The sequence below is a fragment of the Cucurbita maxima genome, unplaced genomic scaffold, assembly GCF_002738345.1.
Source record: "Cucurbita maxima cultivar Rimu unplaced genomic scaffold, Cmax_1.0 Cma_Scf00041, whole genome shotgun sequence".
NCBI lineage: Eukaryota > Viridiplantae > Streptophyta > Magnoliopsida > Cucurbitales > Cucurbitaceae > Cucurbita > Cucurbita maxima.
Genome location: NW_019272057.1, coordinates 1,292,870 through 1,307,825, shown reverse-complemented (window position 1 = coordinate 1,307,825; position 14,956 = coordinate 1,292,870). Strand labels below are relative to the sequence as shown.

The window sequence follows — 14,956 nt, the reverse complement described above, 5'->3', positions numbered from 1 at the left end:
GAGAAGGAAGACCAAAGACCATAGACCATATAGACCATAGTTGACTTGAAAAAGGCATTTTTAAAATAATAAGAAAGGGCAAATGCGTCATTTCAAAGAATGAATTAAAAGAAATTAGATAACAAGGAGATGAGATGAAGGGTAGTTTAGTAATTTGGGGGACTATTTCTTTCGCCGATTAAGTTGGCGAAAAATTGTCGACGTGAAAGGGCGCGAAGCGGGGAGGGGCGGTGGAGAAATGTGGGCCAGAATTTAAGGGCCGGGCCCACATAAACTGTCGAAAAACCATTAAAGTGTGAAATGACGGAAATGGCATGAGAAAAATAACTTTATTTCCAGATTAGAAGGGTAGAAGCGTCATTGTGTCGTCACTGGAATTTCTTAAATCTATGTGCCATTTTCGAATTGTTTAAAACTTTTTTTGGAAAAAAGTGAAAAATCGTCGCCGTCAGAGGGGCATCAGAGAAAGTTTTTAGATTTTGGCAGAGACAAGGCGCCATGTCACGTGCTTGCCCTCAGGTTGAACCAGACTACAATGGGAGGCTAAACCAAACCCTAAAATCACTGTCCTTATGGTCTACGAATGTGAGTGTCGTTCAACTTAGACTTCCATCGTCTTTGTGGATACTATTATCTACCCTTTCAATATCTCCACGAGCTAACTTTCAAAATAATTGACCACCTCGACTATAGTTTTAAGAACGTCGGATATCATATGGAAATAGATTTGCGGTTTGGTTTGTAAATTCAAGACCAATTGTTATGGCTTGATTATTAGGAATGAAGTAGATATATTATTTTTATTATTTTTATATTCATATTTAATAAAATATATATAATTTAAATTTTATGGAAGGATAGATTTTTTTAGGAAACTCAAAATTTATTTTAGATAAAAAAAAAAAATCAAATTTATCAAATATACTTACTAGATGAACCATATTTTGATTTCTAAAACTAAAAGGATAATATGCGATTCTCACTATTATTTTATAGTTAATTATTTTTAATTAAAAATATACAAAGATGCCGTTAATTATTTAATAAATATATAATATAAAATATGAGTATGGTAAGGTTTGTATCTAACTATTAAAGCACATACGCTGATTATGAAATATTCTTTTAACTATAGGTAGTGGAAGACTACCCGTAACTGAATTAAATATTTTAAAGTTTTACTAATCAAAATAATAATTTATTTCTTAAGGAATTAAAAGAATCTATTTTGTTTAGAAATTAAAATTTCTAACATTATTTTTATGGAGATTATAATGAATTGATTAATTATAAAAAGTAAAAGAAAAAATAATTAAAGGAGGGGTAAAATGGTCAGGGGGATTAATTTGAGCCCACGAAAACATTGAGACAATGGGAAATCGAGAGTGGGGCCCACGAAAGGGACAGATTAAGCCTCCCCCACTCACCAACAAAATTATAGGCGAAAGGAAGAAGAATGGAAAAAGAAAAAAGAAAAAAAAAAGTTTTTAATTAATTAATTTTTATTTATAAATATATTTATTATTATTTTTAGTTTTGTTTTCACACTCTCTCTCACTCTCTCACCATCGGTGGACGCTCTCATTCGTCCTCCTATCTCCCTCACGCGTCAACTTTTTTGTCTGGGGACCACGCGCCATTCGCCTCTTGCCACGTGTCGCGAGCTTCTCTTTGCCCATAAGGTGCGTGAATCTTGGATGAACGCCACCATTGATTCTCTGTTATTTTTTTTTTTTTATATAAAAATAATTTAAATAAACAGAAATATATGGTAATGTCAAAAGGCATGGAGAAAAATAGTGTAACCGTATACCATAATGAAGCTCAGTCGTGTCCTATGTGTACGAATAAGTAACAGAATTGTGCCCAATATAGTTACGAATCATATGATGAGCTCCCATATTGGTTGAATGTTGTTGAAAGCTTGTTAAAGACTCTCATAAAAAGGGAAGGAATAGGTTTGAATTTTGAGCATTTGACGGACTCTCGGTTCCTCTATTTCTTTATGAGGAATATTGTTTTACCAAGCACCCCGTCCCCTACGCTTGTGCCAAATGCACATACCTATTCCCATACTTTATTTTTCTTCACAATCTTCACACGCAATAGAGAAAGCTTTTCTGTTTTCTTCCTCTATTCCTTTCCATTGCTCATTAATCAATTATCATATTCTTTTCTTTTTGGCAGCACAGGGAGGGAATCCGGTGTGGAGAAGTGGATGTAATCCGTACCTCTTATAATGGTTATTGAATAGTCCGAGTTGTTCAGGTAATATGAACCTGCGTAGTAGTATCCAAGCCCACAATGCTGATTTCACGAGATCAAATTGAAAAGGATTAAGGTATGAAATGACATGAAAGAAGAAGTTGCTGACAAAGCATGATTAGCATCGTTATGTAAAAAGGCAGGCAGTTGGCAGTTGGTCAAGGAAGTTAAAGCAAGCATCAATAATTGAAATGAATAGGTCAAGTAAAGCAAAGAAGTCAGTACTCAACTAAGCATGAAGGTAAAAAAACAAAAAAAAACAAAAAAAATAATCATAATAAAGGTCACCTTCAAACCATAGTCTTTGGTACTATAGGGATATTCGATATTTATTGTCCTCAAAACTTTAGACCAAAATTAACCAAAAACATCTAGGATGGGTCATCCAACAAACTTTATTGCCTCTAGTCAAAAGCAGGCTGAGACATACCTGAGTTGCCGCTCCTGCTGAATCCCAATATTGAATACCTAATTTTTCTCTTCCACAAGCGAAATGGGAGGGAAAAGTTGACAATGAGATGAGAATTTCAACATGAAACTGCAGAAGCCGAATGTACAAAGTTTTTGGGGACTAATTTATTATAGTAACTATCAAGATGATTCTAAACAGAAACAGGATCAAGAATTTCCTACATTTTAGAGTGAAGTATCGTCCAAAGTTAAGTTTATGTTAACAAGATTGAAATCAAATACTTGGATGATGCATTAGTCAGCCCTTCATCTTACTGCCTCACAGCTCACTCTTCAGAAACCACCCCATTTACCCCATTGTCTTTCACTTCAAAGTTAGACTCGTATACAAGTGAAGATGCTATCACAAGGCTTGTGACAGACAAAGGCATTCTATTCACTAGTTCAATGTAACCAATTTAAAGAACACAATCCAAGCTTCCAGAAAATGATTAGAGGAATAGATTGTTAAAAATCACGGATTTCTACAATGGTATGATATTGTCCACTTTGAGTATAAGCTCTCATGGCTTTGCTTATAGTTTCTCCAAAAGGCCTCATACCAATGGAGATGTATTCCTTACTTATAAACTCATGATCATCCTCTACATTAGCCAACGTGGGACTCCCTCCCAACCACAACATACATGATCACCAAGAGCTAAGTATAAAATACCCCCCAGCTTCTTGATGGGAACATGTAACCTTAACTCCTCAACATATATGATCACCAAGAGCTAAGTATAAAATACCCCCCAGCTTCTTGATGGGTACACGTAACCTTAACTAAAAAAGACCCATCTGTGTTGTATTTCCCTACCACATGCACTATCGTGAGCATTACTAAAATATATTTGAGCTAAAGACGCATACCTACATAATTTCTATTCTAAAATGGTTAAATTACTAATTAAACCGCAAGAACCAGCACCTTAATTGTTCCCTGGCTGTTGGCACTGAGGATAGTAGGACTATCACTCTTCCAGCAAACAGCACTGATGAAATTAGATCCCGCATCATCCTCCACATCACCTGCAGCAGGTGAACCAAATTTATGCGAAGTCAGCTGTCTGGAGATTTCCTGAGACAAGAGGCAAAACTTGTTTTATGTTCTAAGATACAGAATGGAGAGCCACGGTTTTGAATATAAATAACCTTGTGGTAGACAAAGACTTCGTTTGTTTCACTGCCGCAAGCAATGTATTGGCTATTTACTGTCAGACCAACAAAGTTTTTCTCATTTGTATGGCGTCTAAAGGTACGAACCTATTCCTCCTTACAAAAATCCCAGGACATTTTAGCTTGGGGCCTTGAATATGGTTGTCCAACGCCCAGGAGGAGGACCGCATTCACTAGCAATTAGCTATTAATTGACTGGTGTTAAAGTGAACAAGTCTCTTATTAGAAGCCTCCATAGTCATTACGAGACCATAGCCTTATTCCTCCGTCACTTCCAGCCCTGATTTAATAGGAAGGGGAGAAACGGCTTCATAAATTTACAAGATGTTTTCCTTTTCCTCCATACTGTCTTCCCAAAAGAAATTTCTGGAAACTTTTTCAATCTCGTAGGCTATTGTAAAAGGGTGAAATGAAGAGAGCAGGTGTACTAAGAAAACGTCTTATAGCAAAAAGTTAGTTTTCCCTTTTGAAAGTTGAGCAGCTCTCCATTTTAGAGCTTCCTTTGGATTCTTTCCGGTCAGTCACCATAAGTGCTGACTTGACTCCTTGAATCTGCTTTCTTAATTTGAGAATTCCCAGAGGACACAACACCCCTGGTGTTCAGAGATGTAAAGGTAGGCCCATCATTTTTCTTATCCATTAATGATAACCAAGGTTCTATAGCTTTCATATCATGTCCAGCCATCCATAGCTTCATAGAATACCTGTCGCTTGCACTATACAGTTCCATCCTATGTCTCTCCACTGCACTTACGTCCTTAACAAACTGAAGATCAGTTTGCACCTATCAAAATAGTAATAGAGAAAATAGTCAGATAAATGATCCCACAGATATAGAGCTGAACAAACTAAAACAAATTAACTAGAAAGTTTTGCCCAAGTACAGGTTATCAGTACGCAGGTTCCACGACCATTCTCTAAAAATCACTTCAAAATGACTTGCTTACCTCATGCCCTCCTGCTTGTCACTTTAAAATTAAATTCTCTCTTCTAAGTCTAACCCAAAGTTACCTTTTACCACCTCACATGTAAGTATGGATTACTGGAGGTCTACGATAATAATACCACTACTACACCTAATCAAATATATTTGATCAATAGATAAAGAAAAAAAATTAATAAGTACCTTAACACCTACAGAAGTTTAAAAGTGCCCAAATAGAAAAAAGGTTAAATAATGTGAAATGCAATAATACTTTTTAAGAAATGTCCTCAATACTTACTGAACTTGTGGAAAAAAGTACCTCATTCAGCTTGTTAATTTTTTGCTTCCTTAGACAATATAAGAAGTCAGTTAAGATTTTCATGTCTCTCAGAGTCTTCTTGTTCCATTTTTCTCTTATTCTCAGAAAGCATTGCTAAGAGAGGGAGTCCAGCTCCTTAATTGAACCCACAGCCCTAATAAGAAAATAAAAAAATAAGAATCCTATAATGTTTACCATTGTTCCATGATGAATAATTTGAAATGAACAAAGTAAATGAACCTAAATACAATTCATACCAAAAAATTCAGAAACATTTGCAGTTTATAAACACACAAAGGAGTAAAATAAACCAACTAGGCTAATTTTTTTTAAAGTAAGAAACCAAGTTTTCATTGAGAAAAATGAAAGAATATACAAGGGCAACAGAACGAAACGTCCCAAAAGCTACAGAAAAGAACTTCAATCCAACAATATCAAGTCAATACCATAATTACAGAAAGACCCACAAAGAGCCATTAAACTTAACCATCTCCCAGTCCTCATCACAAGACCGCTCCAAATATCTACAAATTCTATTATTTCTTTCAGCCCAAATCCCACACAAAATAGCAAAGAAACTTCCAATTTAGAATTTATGTAAATGCAAATCAGATGCACTGACCATTGATGACTAACCCCTTGTAAAGCACAACGAAAGAATTCAATGGGGGTGGAAGTTTTTGCTATTTGATGGGCTGAAGTCTTCTTCAGTATCCACAATGTGGTACAGAAAAATCGTATCATGATAAGCTGCATTTTCAAATAAATCATTTCAAGACAAAGATGGTCATACTTTGTTCGCCAATTTGTATACACTAGACTACTAGAACTCACTTTCGATTACAGAACATACATGGATTAAGTATATTTATCTGATAAAATAATATTCTAATAAAAGAATAATGAGATCGGCATCTGCATACCTGCTTCATTAAATTCTAACATTTTAATGGTTGCTACAAATTTTATAAAATTCAATGCTTAATCTGCATCATCAATGAAATTAATCAAGAATATTAATAGAAAAAAAAAATCACAGGCCAAACAGTGAAAATTATAAATAACAGAAGATTTCTTTGTGTAACAGGATGATATTGCTATATGAAACTATAATGTTCAACTCATCGCCAAAGAAGATTAAAAAATAGGAACTATTATTTCACTGAACTTCCACAAGGTAGTAATCTTATTCATCGACCAGTACACGATTGTATAAGCAGACACAAAAGCAAGGCACAGAAACCGCACAATATAAGTAGAGTGATCGAACATTTTCCTATCTCAGACCTTCCCAGGACACTTTGTTCAGAGTTTTCGAATAGTTTCGCAATTTCCTCAAGACGGAAAGTAAGAAAATTAAGTAATCCAAAACACAATATAAAGCCATCGATCGTATCAAACGGTACAGAAAAACGCCAAAAAACAATTGAATTACAGAAAACAAACCTTATCAAGCGAGAAGTTAGGAAACAGCTGGTCGGAGGTGAGATGCTGTGAGCAGCAAGGGCAATCGCTCTTCTTATGGAGATGAAATGATGCACATATAGCAGAAGCTATGGCCACAAGCAGTGAGGATCGCATCGCTAATGACCTGAATGCAAATCGGGCAGAGGAAGTCCTTATCCAGCTGAGTCGGAGCCTCACGACGGTGTCGAAGTCGGTGAGTGAACAATCTGAAATTGACGATGCAGCTGGCTCCGACTTCACTGCCGGAACTAAGGCTCCGGTTGATCCCTCGCCCATCGACCTTTCTGAGGACCGAGCTGTCCGAGGGAGAGCAAGGTAGGAGAAAGAGTGGAACGCGGGATGGGAGAGTGAATGGAAAAATGAAGAGCGGGACCCATCATAGTGTTTGCGAGGGTCACAACACCGCCACGTGATCCAATATGTACGACGTCGTTATCATTTCCATATTTTTTTTAGTTTCACTGTCAAGAAAGAAAAAGACAAAGAAGAAATGGAATATCCGTCTTGATCCCAAAGCCTTCTTCCTTCCCTCGTCATCTCTTCCCTATAAAGCCGCAGTTTGAACTATCTCAGGTTCTTTCTGTTCATCTTCATCCTTTTCTTCATCAGCTGTAATGAAATTTGTAGAGCAGAGCTTGAAGCAACAGTCGGGACAGATATGCAAGACTATTGAGGTCGATGTAACTGATCACCATCGCAGTGCATCGTCGATGGTCGAATTGGAAGCTTCTGAAGATTGCGAGAGGGATGGACCGGATGGTGATGGCCTCTATATTCCTCCCCTCAACTTTTCCATGGTTGATAATGGAATTTTCCGCTCCGGCTTCCCTAATTCTGCTAACTTCTCCTTTCTCCAAACCCTAGGCCTCCGTTCCATTATGTATGTATTGTTCTGCTTGTTTACGATTGAGTTTCTATGTTTGGGTTTTCTATCTTTATGATGAACGGATTGATGAATTTGCATCGACTTATGGATGTAGATGTCTATGTCCGGAACCGTATCCGGAACACAACATGGAGTTTCTCAAGTATAACGGAATCAGATTGTATCAATTTGGAATCGAGAGCTATAAGGTGCGTTTCCTTTCATTTTTGGAGTCTCCTTTATCATTAGAATTTCTGATCTCAGTTAACAACTCAACGATAAAAACTGCTATATTTGAATTAGGAAATGACTGCGTGAACTGTAGATGTTCAGCGTTTACATTACAGCATGTAGTTTAAGTTATATGGAATTTCACCAGGGAACGCATGGCGCAATTCGGTATGGAGTTGTTCATCGCATAAATCAGTTTTCCTTTACAATTACGAAGTTCGATTAGTTTAAGAGTTTGCATCGTTGAGTATCAAATAAGTTTATAAGCTTTTATTAGGGCAGAAGTCTAGATGTCTCGGGCATTGGAACCTTTTTGAACTCATATTTGTTTCGATCTTCTGCATGATTTTAATGTTAAGCTTTAGTCCTCGATTGCTGTTATGAAAAGTACATGTTGAAGGTTAAGTTATGTCGCGAATCAGTGAAATTTTGTCTGATAATTATGTTTGATATTCACACTGCAAAGCTGTTCTAATTGCGGGAATTGTGCTTACCAAAGAATTGATTTAGAATCAGATTGATGAAAAAAATTCAAAAGAAGCATCAGAAGTCGCTTATGAGAAGTGAAATTCATTAAGGAAAATTTCTAATTGGCCTCAGTCTCTTCAAGTTAAGATGCAGTCGGGAGAAGTGCATTTTGAAATGATGGAATGTGGTTTTAGTTCTTCATCTCTGCATCTGCAGCCAAAAGTTAAATCTAATCAACGCCAGATCATCGATATAGCTGATGGAGATTGATATTTGGAATTTAAAAATGTTGAATGCTTAGATGCCATGGGTTACCTTTTGAAGATATAAGATTTATGATGAATCGTAATCGATTTGAATCAGGAAACTAATTTTTTCAGGCAATAAGAAGATATCGATTTCATCTACTAGTGTTATTAGCTGTATCATAAATTCTAGCATATGTTGATTGGTTTGATTACTAACGGTTTCATGTGATCTTAAGCTTGGGAAAAGACCGACTGTGTAATGTGTTCTAAATTTAGGAAATCCGAGGATTTTGGTTATCATTTTTCATTTATTTGTGATTTGAACATTTTCTTCATTGCATCCTTGTAAGCCATAAGCCCATGACTTAGACTACGCTGTGAGTGAACATCTGTAAGATCCCACATCGGTTGGAGGTGTGGAAACCTTTTCCTAACAGACACGTTTTTAAAAACTTTGAGGGGAAGTTCAAAGAGGACAATATCTGCTAGCTGTGAGCTTGAGCGGTTACAACATCATTTTAATCCTTCCTATCAGTGCCTCAGTGCTTCAATCTTGATCAAATTGTCATTGTTTATGCCCCAGTTATGGATGCCTGATTTATGGTAATGTTGCATCAGCCTGCGTGTGATCTTTTCTGGTTTCTTTAAGTGGTATACTGTGATGCTATATGATTATGTTCCCGTTGAAATGAGAATACGAGTGAAATATGTCTGACTCTGCTGGATTGCACAGAAATACCAATATAGCTTTTGGAGTTAGTTTTCTGTCTTTTATATTGGTATTATTGTTTGGGTTTCCAGGAGCCTTTTGTGAATATCCCAGATGATATGATTCGTGAAGCACTGAAAGTTGTCCTTGGTACTACTGAATATCATCTTAAAAGTGATTGACTAGAGTATTGGTCTGTTAAGATTGTTGTTTCTTAATTAAATTTTCTCAATGCAGACGATAGAAATCATCCAATCCTCATACATTGCAAGAGAGGAAAGGTAGTCACTGTTTTCCCCCTATGCTTCCACATCCCATGAATCCAAGTTCACCACTCTCTTTACCTAGAAACCCTTCTCTCTGTCCAGCATCGAACAGGTTGCCTTGTCGGATGCCTGAGAAAATTGCAGAGGTGGTGCCTCACTTCTGTGTTTGATGAGTACCAGAGGTTTGCAGCTGCAAAAGCAAGAATTTCAGACCAGAGGTTTATGGAATTGTTCGATATCTCCGACTTGAGGCATCTTCCCATGTCATTCTCATGCTCAAAGAGGTGAAGAATTATTGTACTGAAATGCTTTCTGTTTGTTGTTTGGCAAATGCAGAGGACAGACGTGTGCTGGAGGAATAAAATGGAAAAGACAGTAACTCCTGAAATTCTTCTTAGTAATTTAGAGAATTTTCTTTTCTTTTCTTTTCTTACCCTTAGAGTAATGACGAATGTTTACATTTGAACACTTCTAGGTATTCTAAACTCTTGTTCTATATCAGTCTGTTTGTTTTTGTAAAGATTTCTTTGGTGGTTCGGGTGGCATTCATTAGACGACTAGGGAAGCAGCAGAAAACATTCACACACCTCAAAGTCATAGTGAGGTTAATCTAATAGTTGAGGTAAAAGGAATTAAAGTTCTCGATCTTCATGGTTAAGCATATTTTTAACATTCCATTACGGTTTGCCATAGGTACTATATTTGACCTTTTATTATAGACAAAGATCTTGTATCTATTTACTGTTCTTTCTACTTCTTTTGTAATTTATTTTATGATTATAAATAGAGAATTTTACGACTATTTAGGTGGGATGGTTTTAACAAATATTCTCATTCATCACCTTCCAAGTTGTTTCTATTAATGGTTGGGAGGGAGTCTTACACTAGCTAATTTAGGGAATCATCATAGGTTTATAAGTAAGGAAATACATCTATCATCATAGGCTTATAAGTAAGGAAATACATCTCCATTGAAATAAGACATTTTGGGGAACTCCAAAGCAAAACCATGAAAGCTTATGCTCAAAGTAGATAATATGATACCATTGTGGAGATCCATGATTTCTAACCGTTTCTTTCCTTAATTATTATAAAAGGTAAGCCAACTTGGATGTAAAAGAACACTATAATGTTGAGTAATTTTTGAGTAATTTTTGGATGGTAGCTACAATTTTCAGCTGTATGATCTATCTCTGGTTCTTGCCAAGACGAAGAAGAAGCTGGAAGTGTTAGTGGAAAAAGATCGACGACCACTTAACCAAAGGTACACTTTATATATATACCCATCAACCAATAGTTCATAATACTCATCTTAATTTCTCATGGACTCTTATTGGATCCATTCATTGCACTGGGAACCGTGTTCTTCATATGAAATGATTATTATGAACATTATGAATTTCAGTTAAATCTTGATGAATGATTGGAGAGGCCTCTCTCAAGTGGATAGTGGCTTAGCTTAGGGCCAATGAGTAGGAATTCCATTAACCATATTGACTGTGTTCATTTTTAGGTTTGATGCCAATGATCACGGGCAATCATTGCATAGTTGGTAGTGTTGATGAGTTGTATTCTACCTTTGCCAATTTATAATGATTACTTACTTCTGCTTGTTTACCTTTGCAATATTCGGTCAAAGTCAAGTTCATGGGGGTGTAAACTTCACTGAAATTCTATCCACCTGACCTGACCTGTAATTTTTCTTTGTTAAAATAACACTTTCTTCAAACATAGAAACATCCTATCTTTAAAAAAATATTAAGGATTTGTTAGGCCAAAATTTACTTTTGTGATCTTTTCAATTTTTTCTCGCCTATTATCTTACCAATAAATTGACTCGACTTTTTTCGTTGACTTTTTCCGTATTGCCGCACAAACAACAATGGATCTGTATTGTATGTAGAACTAACGAGTCACCTTTCATCAATAGGAAAGATACCAACAAAAATTGATTAAAACTGTATTCTATTGGTTCGGGTTTATTAGTGTCATTCATAGTGGAAAGGATTTTGATATCATTATTTAACCCAAAATGAGTTTTGTTTTCTAAAATCCGATAATATGAACATCACTTTTTGCTTCTGTAGCTACAAGCTTTTTGGTCGGGTCACCGGTCTACAAAAAAAATGATATGAAGAGCCTTTTTATTTTGAAACAATAAAGATACTAAAAAGAAAAGCTAAGTCATATTATGTGTGTGTGTATATATAAAACCTTTTAGAGACAGATAAAAAAAAAGAACTTTAACCTTAAAGTTTTAATAATTAAATTCCGTATTATTTATTGAGTTGAACTTTCTTTTTCTATACACTTCCAAAAGCCCCACTCATAACAGAAGACATTCAATTTTGGATGAACTTTCCACGTCCACTCACTTTCAGTATTAAATAATTAAACAAAAAAATCTTAAATATACTAAATAAAATCCACACTCATTTCAAAACTTTACATTAAACCACTAACCAATCCATTCCATTCCAAGCTTACAAATACTCATTTTAAACATACACATGAACAAACCCCACTTTTCACCATACAATATATCATATAACATATATATATATATATATATATTCTTATTCCAATGAGTTAAGTTTAAAATAACACACATAATTATGGCCACATATTCCCCTGAGTTGATGAATCAATTAGTTGGATTCCACAGCTTTCATGGCTTCAAACCTTGGCTCCTTGGCCTGGAATTTCAGCCCTGCATACAGCTTCATGTAGTCTTCAAACACGAACTTTGGGTATAATACTTCATTCTTCTCCTCACCCTCTTTCCCCACCAGGGCCGGCGCTGGGTATATCACTGCGTCGCTCCCGGGGTTGTAGAATGATGCTAATGACATCCTCCCTTCCCCGTCGCGCTGCGCTATCACTCGGTGCAGCACGCTTTTGTACTTTCCGTTTGTGATCACCTGCAACGTTCATCTCATTTAAGCGTTTCTTTGATGATCATAGGTTTATAGGTAAAAGAGAGCTTATGCTTAAAGTGAACAATATTATACTATTGTGGAGAGTCTGATTTTTAACCATTACCTCTAGCTGATCGCCGATATTGACGACGATCGAGTGGCGGAGTGGTGGCACGTCAACCCATTGGTCGTCTTTCAGCAACTGGAGGCCACTCACCTTGTCGTCTTGGAAGAGGAGGATGATGCCACCGGCGTCGGTGTGGGCTCGGAGGCCCTTGATCAGATCCGGCTTAGGACAAGGTGGGTAGTTGCTAACCTTGGTGCCGAAAGTGGGTCCTTTAGATCCATAAAACACATTCTTGAGGTACCCTTTTGGGAGCCCAAGATTCTCGCAAAGTAAATCCAAAAGCACTTCCGCGAGCTTCTCCAATTTGGCAGCAAATTCCTTCATGACGGCTCTGTATTCGTCGTCCAAGTCCGGCAAGTCGGCGATGTTGGAAACGGGGAGATGGCGGAGGAAGAAAGTGCTTTCCCAGTCAAGATCGTTGACCTCCGCCTGAACCCCATCTAACCCTTTACTCTCCACCAGCTCCTTGAACCTCTGTTCCATACATTTCTTGTAGTGCTGTTTCGTTAGCCTCTCCACTTTGTCCAGAAACTCTGGCTCAATCCCATGGTTCAAAAGCTGCCAAGATGACGTGTATTTTAATCAATTGAACTATACAGAAAAAAACTCGAGTAAACGAGAGATTATTACCTCGAAAAAGCCCCAATTTTCACAGGCGTCTTTGATTTTCTCCAAGATGGGGGCTCGTTCTTCGCCATTAAGCTTCTCCAAGTTGATAATTGGGAACTCCATTGGTGCAAAATTAGAGCTTTTTTTGGTTGTTGTTGTTGTGTCTCACTCTGTTTTGCTCTGTGTGGGGTTTGTTGGAGGGGCGAAGGGTATTTATAGGGGAATTTTGAAGGATGATTAGTGGAAATGGGAATAATAGCAAGATTTGTGAAAGCATAAAACGACAAGTTGGGGCGTGGCTGGTTCAACAATATCCACAGGGGAGAGGACCCACACCCGATGGCTAAGCCATTTTGACTCACTAAGCCAATGGAGTTTGTTTGGGTTGAAGCCTTGAAGGGATGCCAATGGGGATTTGCTTTGAAAATGACTGCACCAACCTAGCTGCCCATGCCATTTCCCATCCACCCCAACCACTTACAATAACTCCGCTCACGACGCTAAACCCTTATTTGTTTTCGGGACCTCTTCGAAATCTACCCTGCTTACTATTAATATCAGGGTCGGTTTGATAACGATTTAATTAAGGTTTAGGGTTCAATTTGAATGTTGGTCTAATCCAGCTACGAATGAACCTCATAACTAAAGAAACGATTGTCTTAATAATTGAGTTATGTTCATGTTGACAATGATGATGACTAACCCTATTGGTTTAACTAGTAGTGTATGACGATTCAAATCTCTAACCTTAAATAAATTGTGTTCTATCTAACTGTACCAGCCCAAGCTCCCGAGTGCCAGTGAAGATGCTAGACCTCGAAGGAGATGAATTGTGAGATCTCACATCAGTTGGAGAAAGAAACGAGTGTCAATGAGGAGTTGGACCTCGAAAGGGGTAGATTGTGAGATTCTATATCGGTTGTAGGGGGGAACAAAGCACTATTTATAAGATGGTGAAAACCTCTCCCTAAAAAACTTATTTTAAAAATCTTGAAGAGAAGTCCGAAACAGAAAACCTAAAAAGGACAATATCTATTAGCAGTGGACTTGAACTATTACACTAATAGTTAAAAATAAAAAATAAAAAAAAAGTGTTTTGATTTGATAAATAGTGGTAGGAATGAATTTATATAATATCTCACAATCAAAGATAAATAGCCTCTCATACCGAATATATACTAAGCTTTCAAATAAATTCTCGCTAAAAAAATTTAATTAAAAAATTAATAGATCTATTTTTTTTTCCCTAAAATTATAAGTAAACAATTATATATATATAATATATTAATAAAAAGGTGAATATTTAAAAAAAAAAGATACTCTTTTTGTTAATTTAATATTTATTTTATGAGCATTACGAGATCAGAGTGGCTGCCTTTTTTTGCAGACAATGTTTATTGCTTTATTTATTTATTAGATCCATCCAATTTAAGACAAAAAGACTTATTAAATTTAGGAAAGCTACCAAAGCAATATTAAAAAGCTAATATAATATATATAAATTAAATTATAATGTTTTTCTTTTTTTGTACTTTGTTTCTGGCTTATTTCTAATAAATTATACTAATATATATATTTTCGTACAAAATAAGAGATCAAATTCCAACCCTATCCTCTCTAAAACTTAACTAAAATATTAATATTGTCTCAATTAAACTATGCTCATGTTGATAATTTATTAATTATGTAATAAAATGTATGGAGAACCATTAATAAAATTATAAAATATTACATTTTGAATGAAGAAAAAAAATCGAACCAATAACTGATAAAGAAAGACCATCATAAATGGCTACTAAAATGTTGAGGTCAGCCGTATCGATAAAGTTGAGTGCATAAATGTGTTAGTTGATTATATATATATATATATATATATATATATATATATATATAAGTATATTATGGGAGTT

At 36.1% G+C, this 14,956-nt stretch overlaps 3 protein-coding genes across 14 annotated transcripts; 1 reads left to right on the top strand and 2 right to left on the bottom strand.

The window, feature by feature from the left end:
• Nucleotides 1–1,670: 1,670 nt before the first annotated feature.
• LOC111469664 (E3 ubiquitin-protein ligase COP1-like) lies at nt 1,671–6,982 on the bottom strand. Of its 7 annotated transcripts, XM_023115015.1 has the most exons (5): nt 6,585–6,982; nt 5,743–5,888; nt 3,982–4,020; nt 3,647–3,796; nt 1,736–2,803 (listed from the first exon to the last, which is right to left on the bottom strand). In XM_023115015.1, exons 1-4 carry the CDS (start codon nt 6,879–6,881, stop codon nt 3,778–3,780), a joined length of 501 nt encoding a protein of 166 aa, XP_022970783.1. In that variant the 5' UTR covers nt 6,882–6,982; the 3' UTR covers nt 1,736–2,803; nt 3,647–3,777. The 7 variants fall into 7 exon arrangements, 3 of the variants coding, with proteins under 3 accessions (XP_022970783.1, XP_022970782.1, XP_022970784.1); XR_002714913.1 differs by lacking the exons at nt 5,743–5,888; nt 6,585–6,982 and adding an exon at nt 1,671–1,718 and having other exon boundaries at nt 2,232–2,307; nt 3,871–4,389; XM_023115014.1 differs by lacking the exon at nt 1,736–2,803 and having other exon boundaries at nt 3,645–3,796; nt 3,871–4,020.
• A 106-nt stretch (nt 6,983–7,088) lies between these two features.
• Nucleotides 7,089–11,018, top strand: LOC111469661 (probable tyrosine-protein phosphatase At1g05000). Of its 6 annotated transcripts, none has more exons than XR_002714911.1 (7): nt 7,089–7,485; nt 7,586–7,679; nt 9,219–9,276; nt 9,364–9,407; nt 9,495–9,676; nt 9,914–10,014; nt 10,571–11,018. XR_002714911.1 is itself a non-coding variant. In XM_023115005.1 (7 exons), the coding sequence occupies exons 1-6, from the start codon at nt 7,220–7,222 to the stop codon at nt 10,623–10,625; spliced, it is 699 nt and encodes a 232-aa protein (XP_022970773.1). In that variant the 5' UTR covers nt 7,089–7,219; the 3' UTR covers nt 10,626–10,656; nt 10,906–11,018. The 6 variants fall into 6 exon arrangements, 5 of the variants coding, with proteins under 5 accessions (XP_022970773.1, XP_022970774.1, XP_022970771.1 ...); XM_023115005.1 differs by lacking the exon at nt 9,914–10,014 and having other exon boundaries at nt 10,571–10,656; nt 10,906–11,018; XM_023115006.1 differs by lacking the exon at nt 9,914–10,014 and having other exon boundaries at nt 10,571–10,656; nt 10,798–11,018.
• Nucleotides 11,019–11,824: 806 nt separating this feature from the next.
• On the bottom strand, nt 11,825–13,244 carry LOC111469659 (1-aminocyclopropane-1-carboxylate oxidase 1-like). Its single transcript, XM_023115000.1, has 3 exons — nt 13,068–13,244; nt 12,435–12,995; nt 11,825–12,313 (listed from the first exon to the last, which is right to left on the bottom strand). Exons 1-3 carry the CDS (start codon nt 13,167–13,169, stop codon nt 12,041–12,043), a joined length of 936 nt encoding a protein of 311 aa, XP_022970768.1. The 5' UTR covers nt 13,170–13,244; the 3' UTR covers nt 11,825–12,040.
• Between the last annotated feature and the right edge of the window lie 1,712 nt (nt 13,245–14,956).

Excerpts from the sequence above, each read along its gene's own strand:
- LOC111469664 (XM_023115014.1), bottom strand. The coding sequence starts at position 6,881 with ATGGGCGAGGGATCAACCGGAGCCTTAGTTCCGGCAGTGAAGTCGGAG. Across the intron at positions 5,889-6,584 it reads CTAACTTCTCGCTTGATAAG|CTTATCATGATACGATTTTT; the intron begins GTTTGTTTTCTG and ends TTGAAAATGCAG. Across the intron at positions 4,021-5,742 it reads TGGTCAGTGCATCTGATTTG|CAAGCTAAAATGTCCTGGGA; the intron begins CATTTACATAAA and ends TATTCAAGGCCC.
- LOC111469661 (XM_023115003.1), top strand. The coding sequence starts at position 7,220 with ATGAAATTTGTAGAGCAGAGCTTGAAGCAACAGTCGGGACAGATATGC. Across the intron at positions 9,277-9,363 it reads AGCACTGAAAGTTGTCCTTG|ACGATAGAAATCATCCAATC; the intron begins GTACTACTGAAT and ends TTCTCAATGCAG. Across the intron at positions 9,677-9,894 it reads TCATTCTCATGCTCAAAGAG|TCTGTTTGTTTTTGTAAAGA; the intron begins GTGAAGAATTAT and ends GTTCTATATCAG.
- LOC111469659 (XM_023115000.1), bottom strand. The coding sequence starts at position 13,169 with ATGGAGTTCCCAATTATCAACTTGGAGAAGCTTAATGGCGAAGAACGA. Across the intron at positions 12,996-13,067 it reads AAAATTGGGGCTTTTTCGAG|CTTTTGAACCATGGGATTGA; the intron begins GTAATAATCTCT and ends TCATCTTGGCAG. Across the intron at positions 12,314-12,434 it reads ATATCGGCGATCAGCTAGAG|GTGATCACAAACGGAAAGTA; the intron begins GTAATGGTTAAA and ends TGAACGTTGCAG.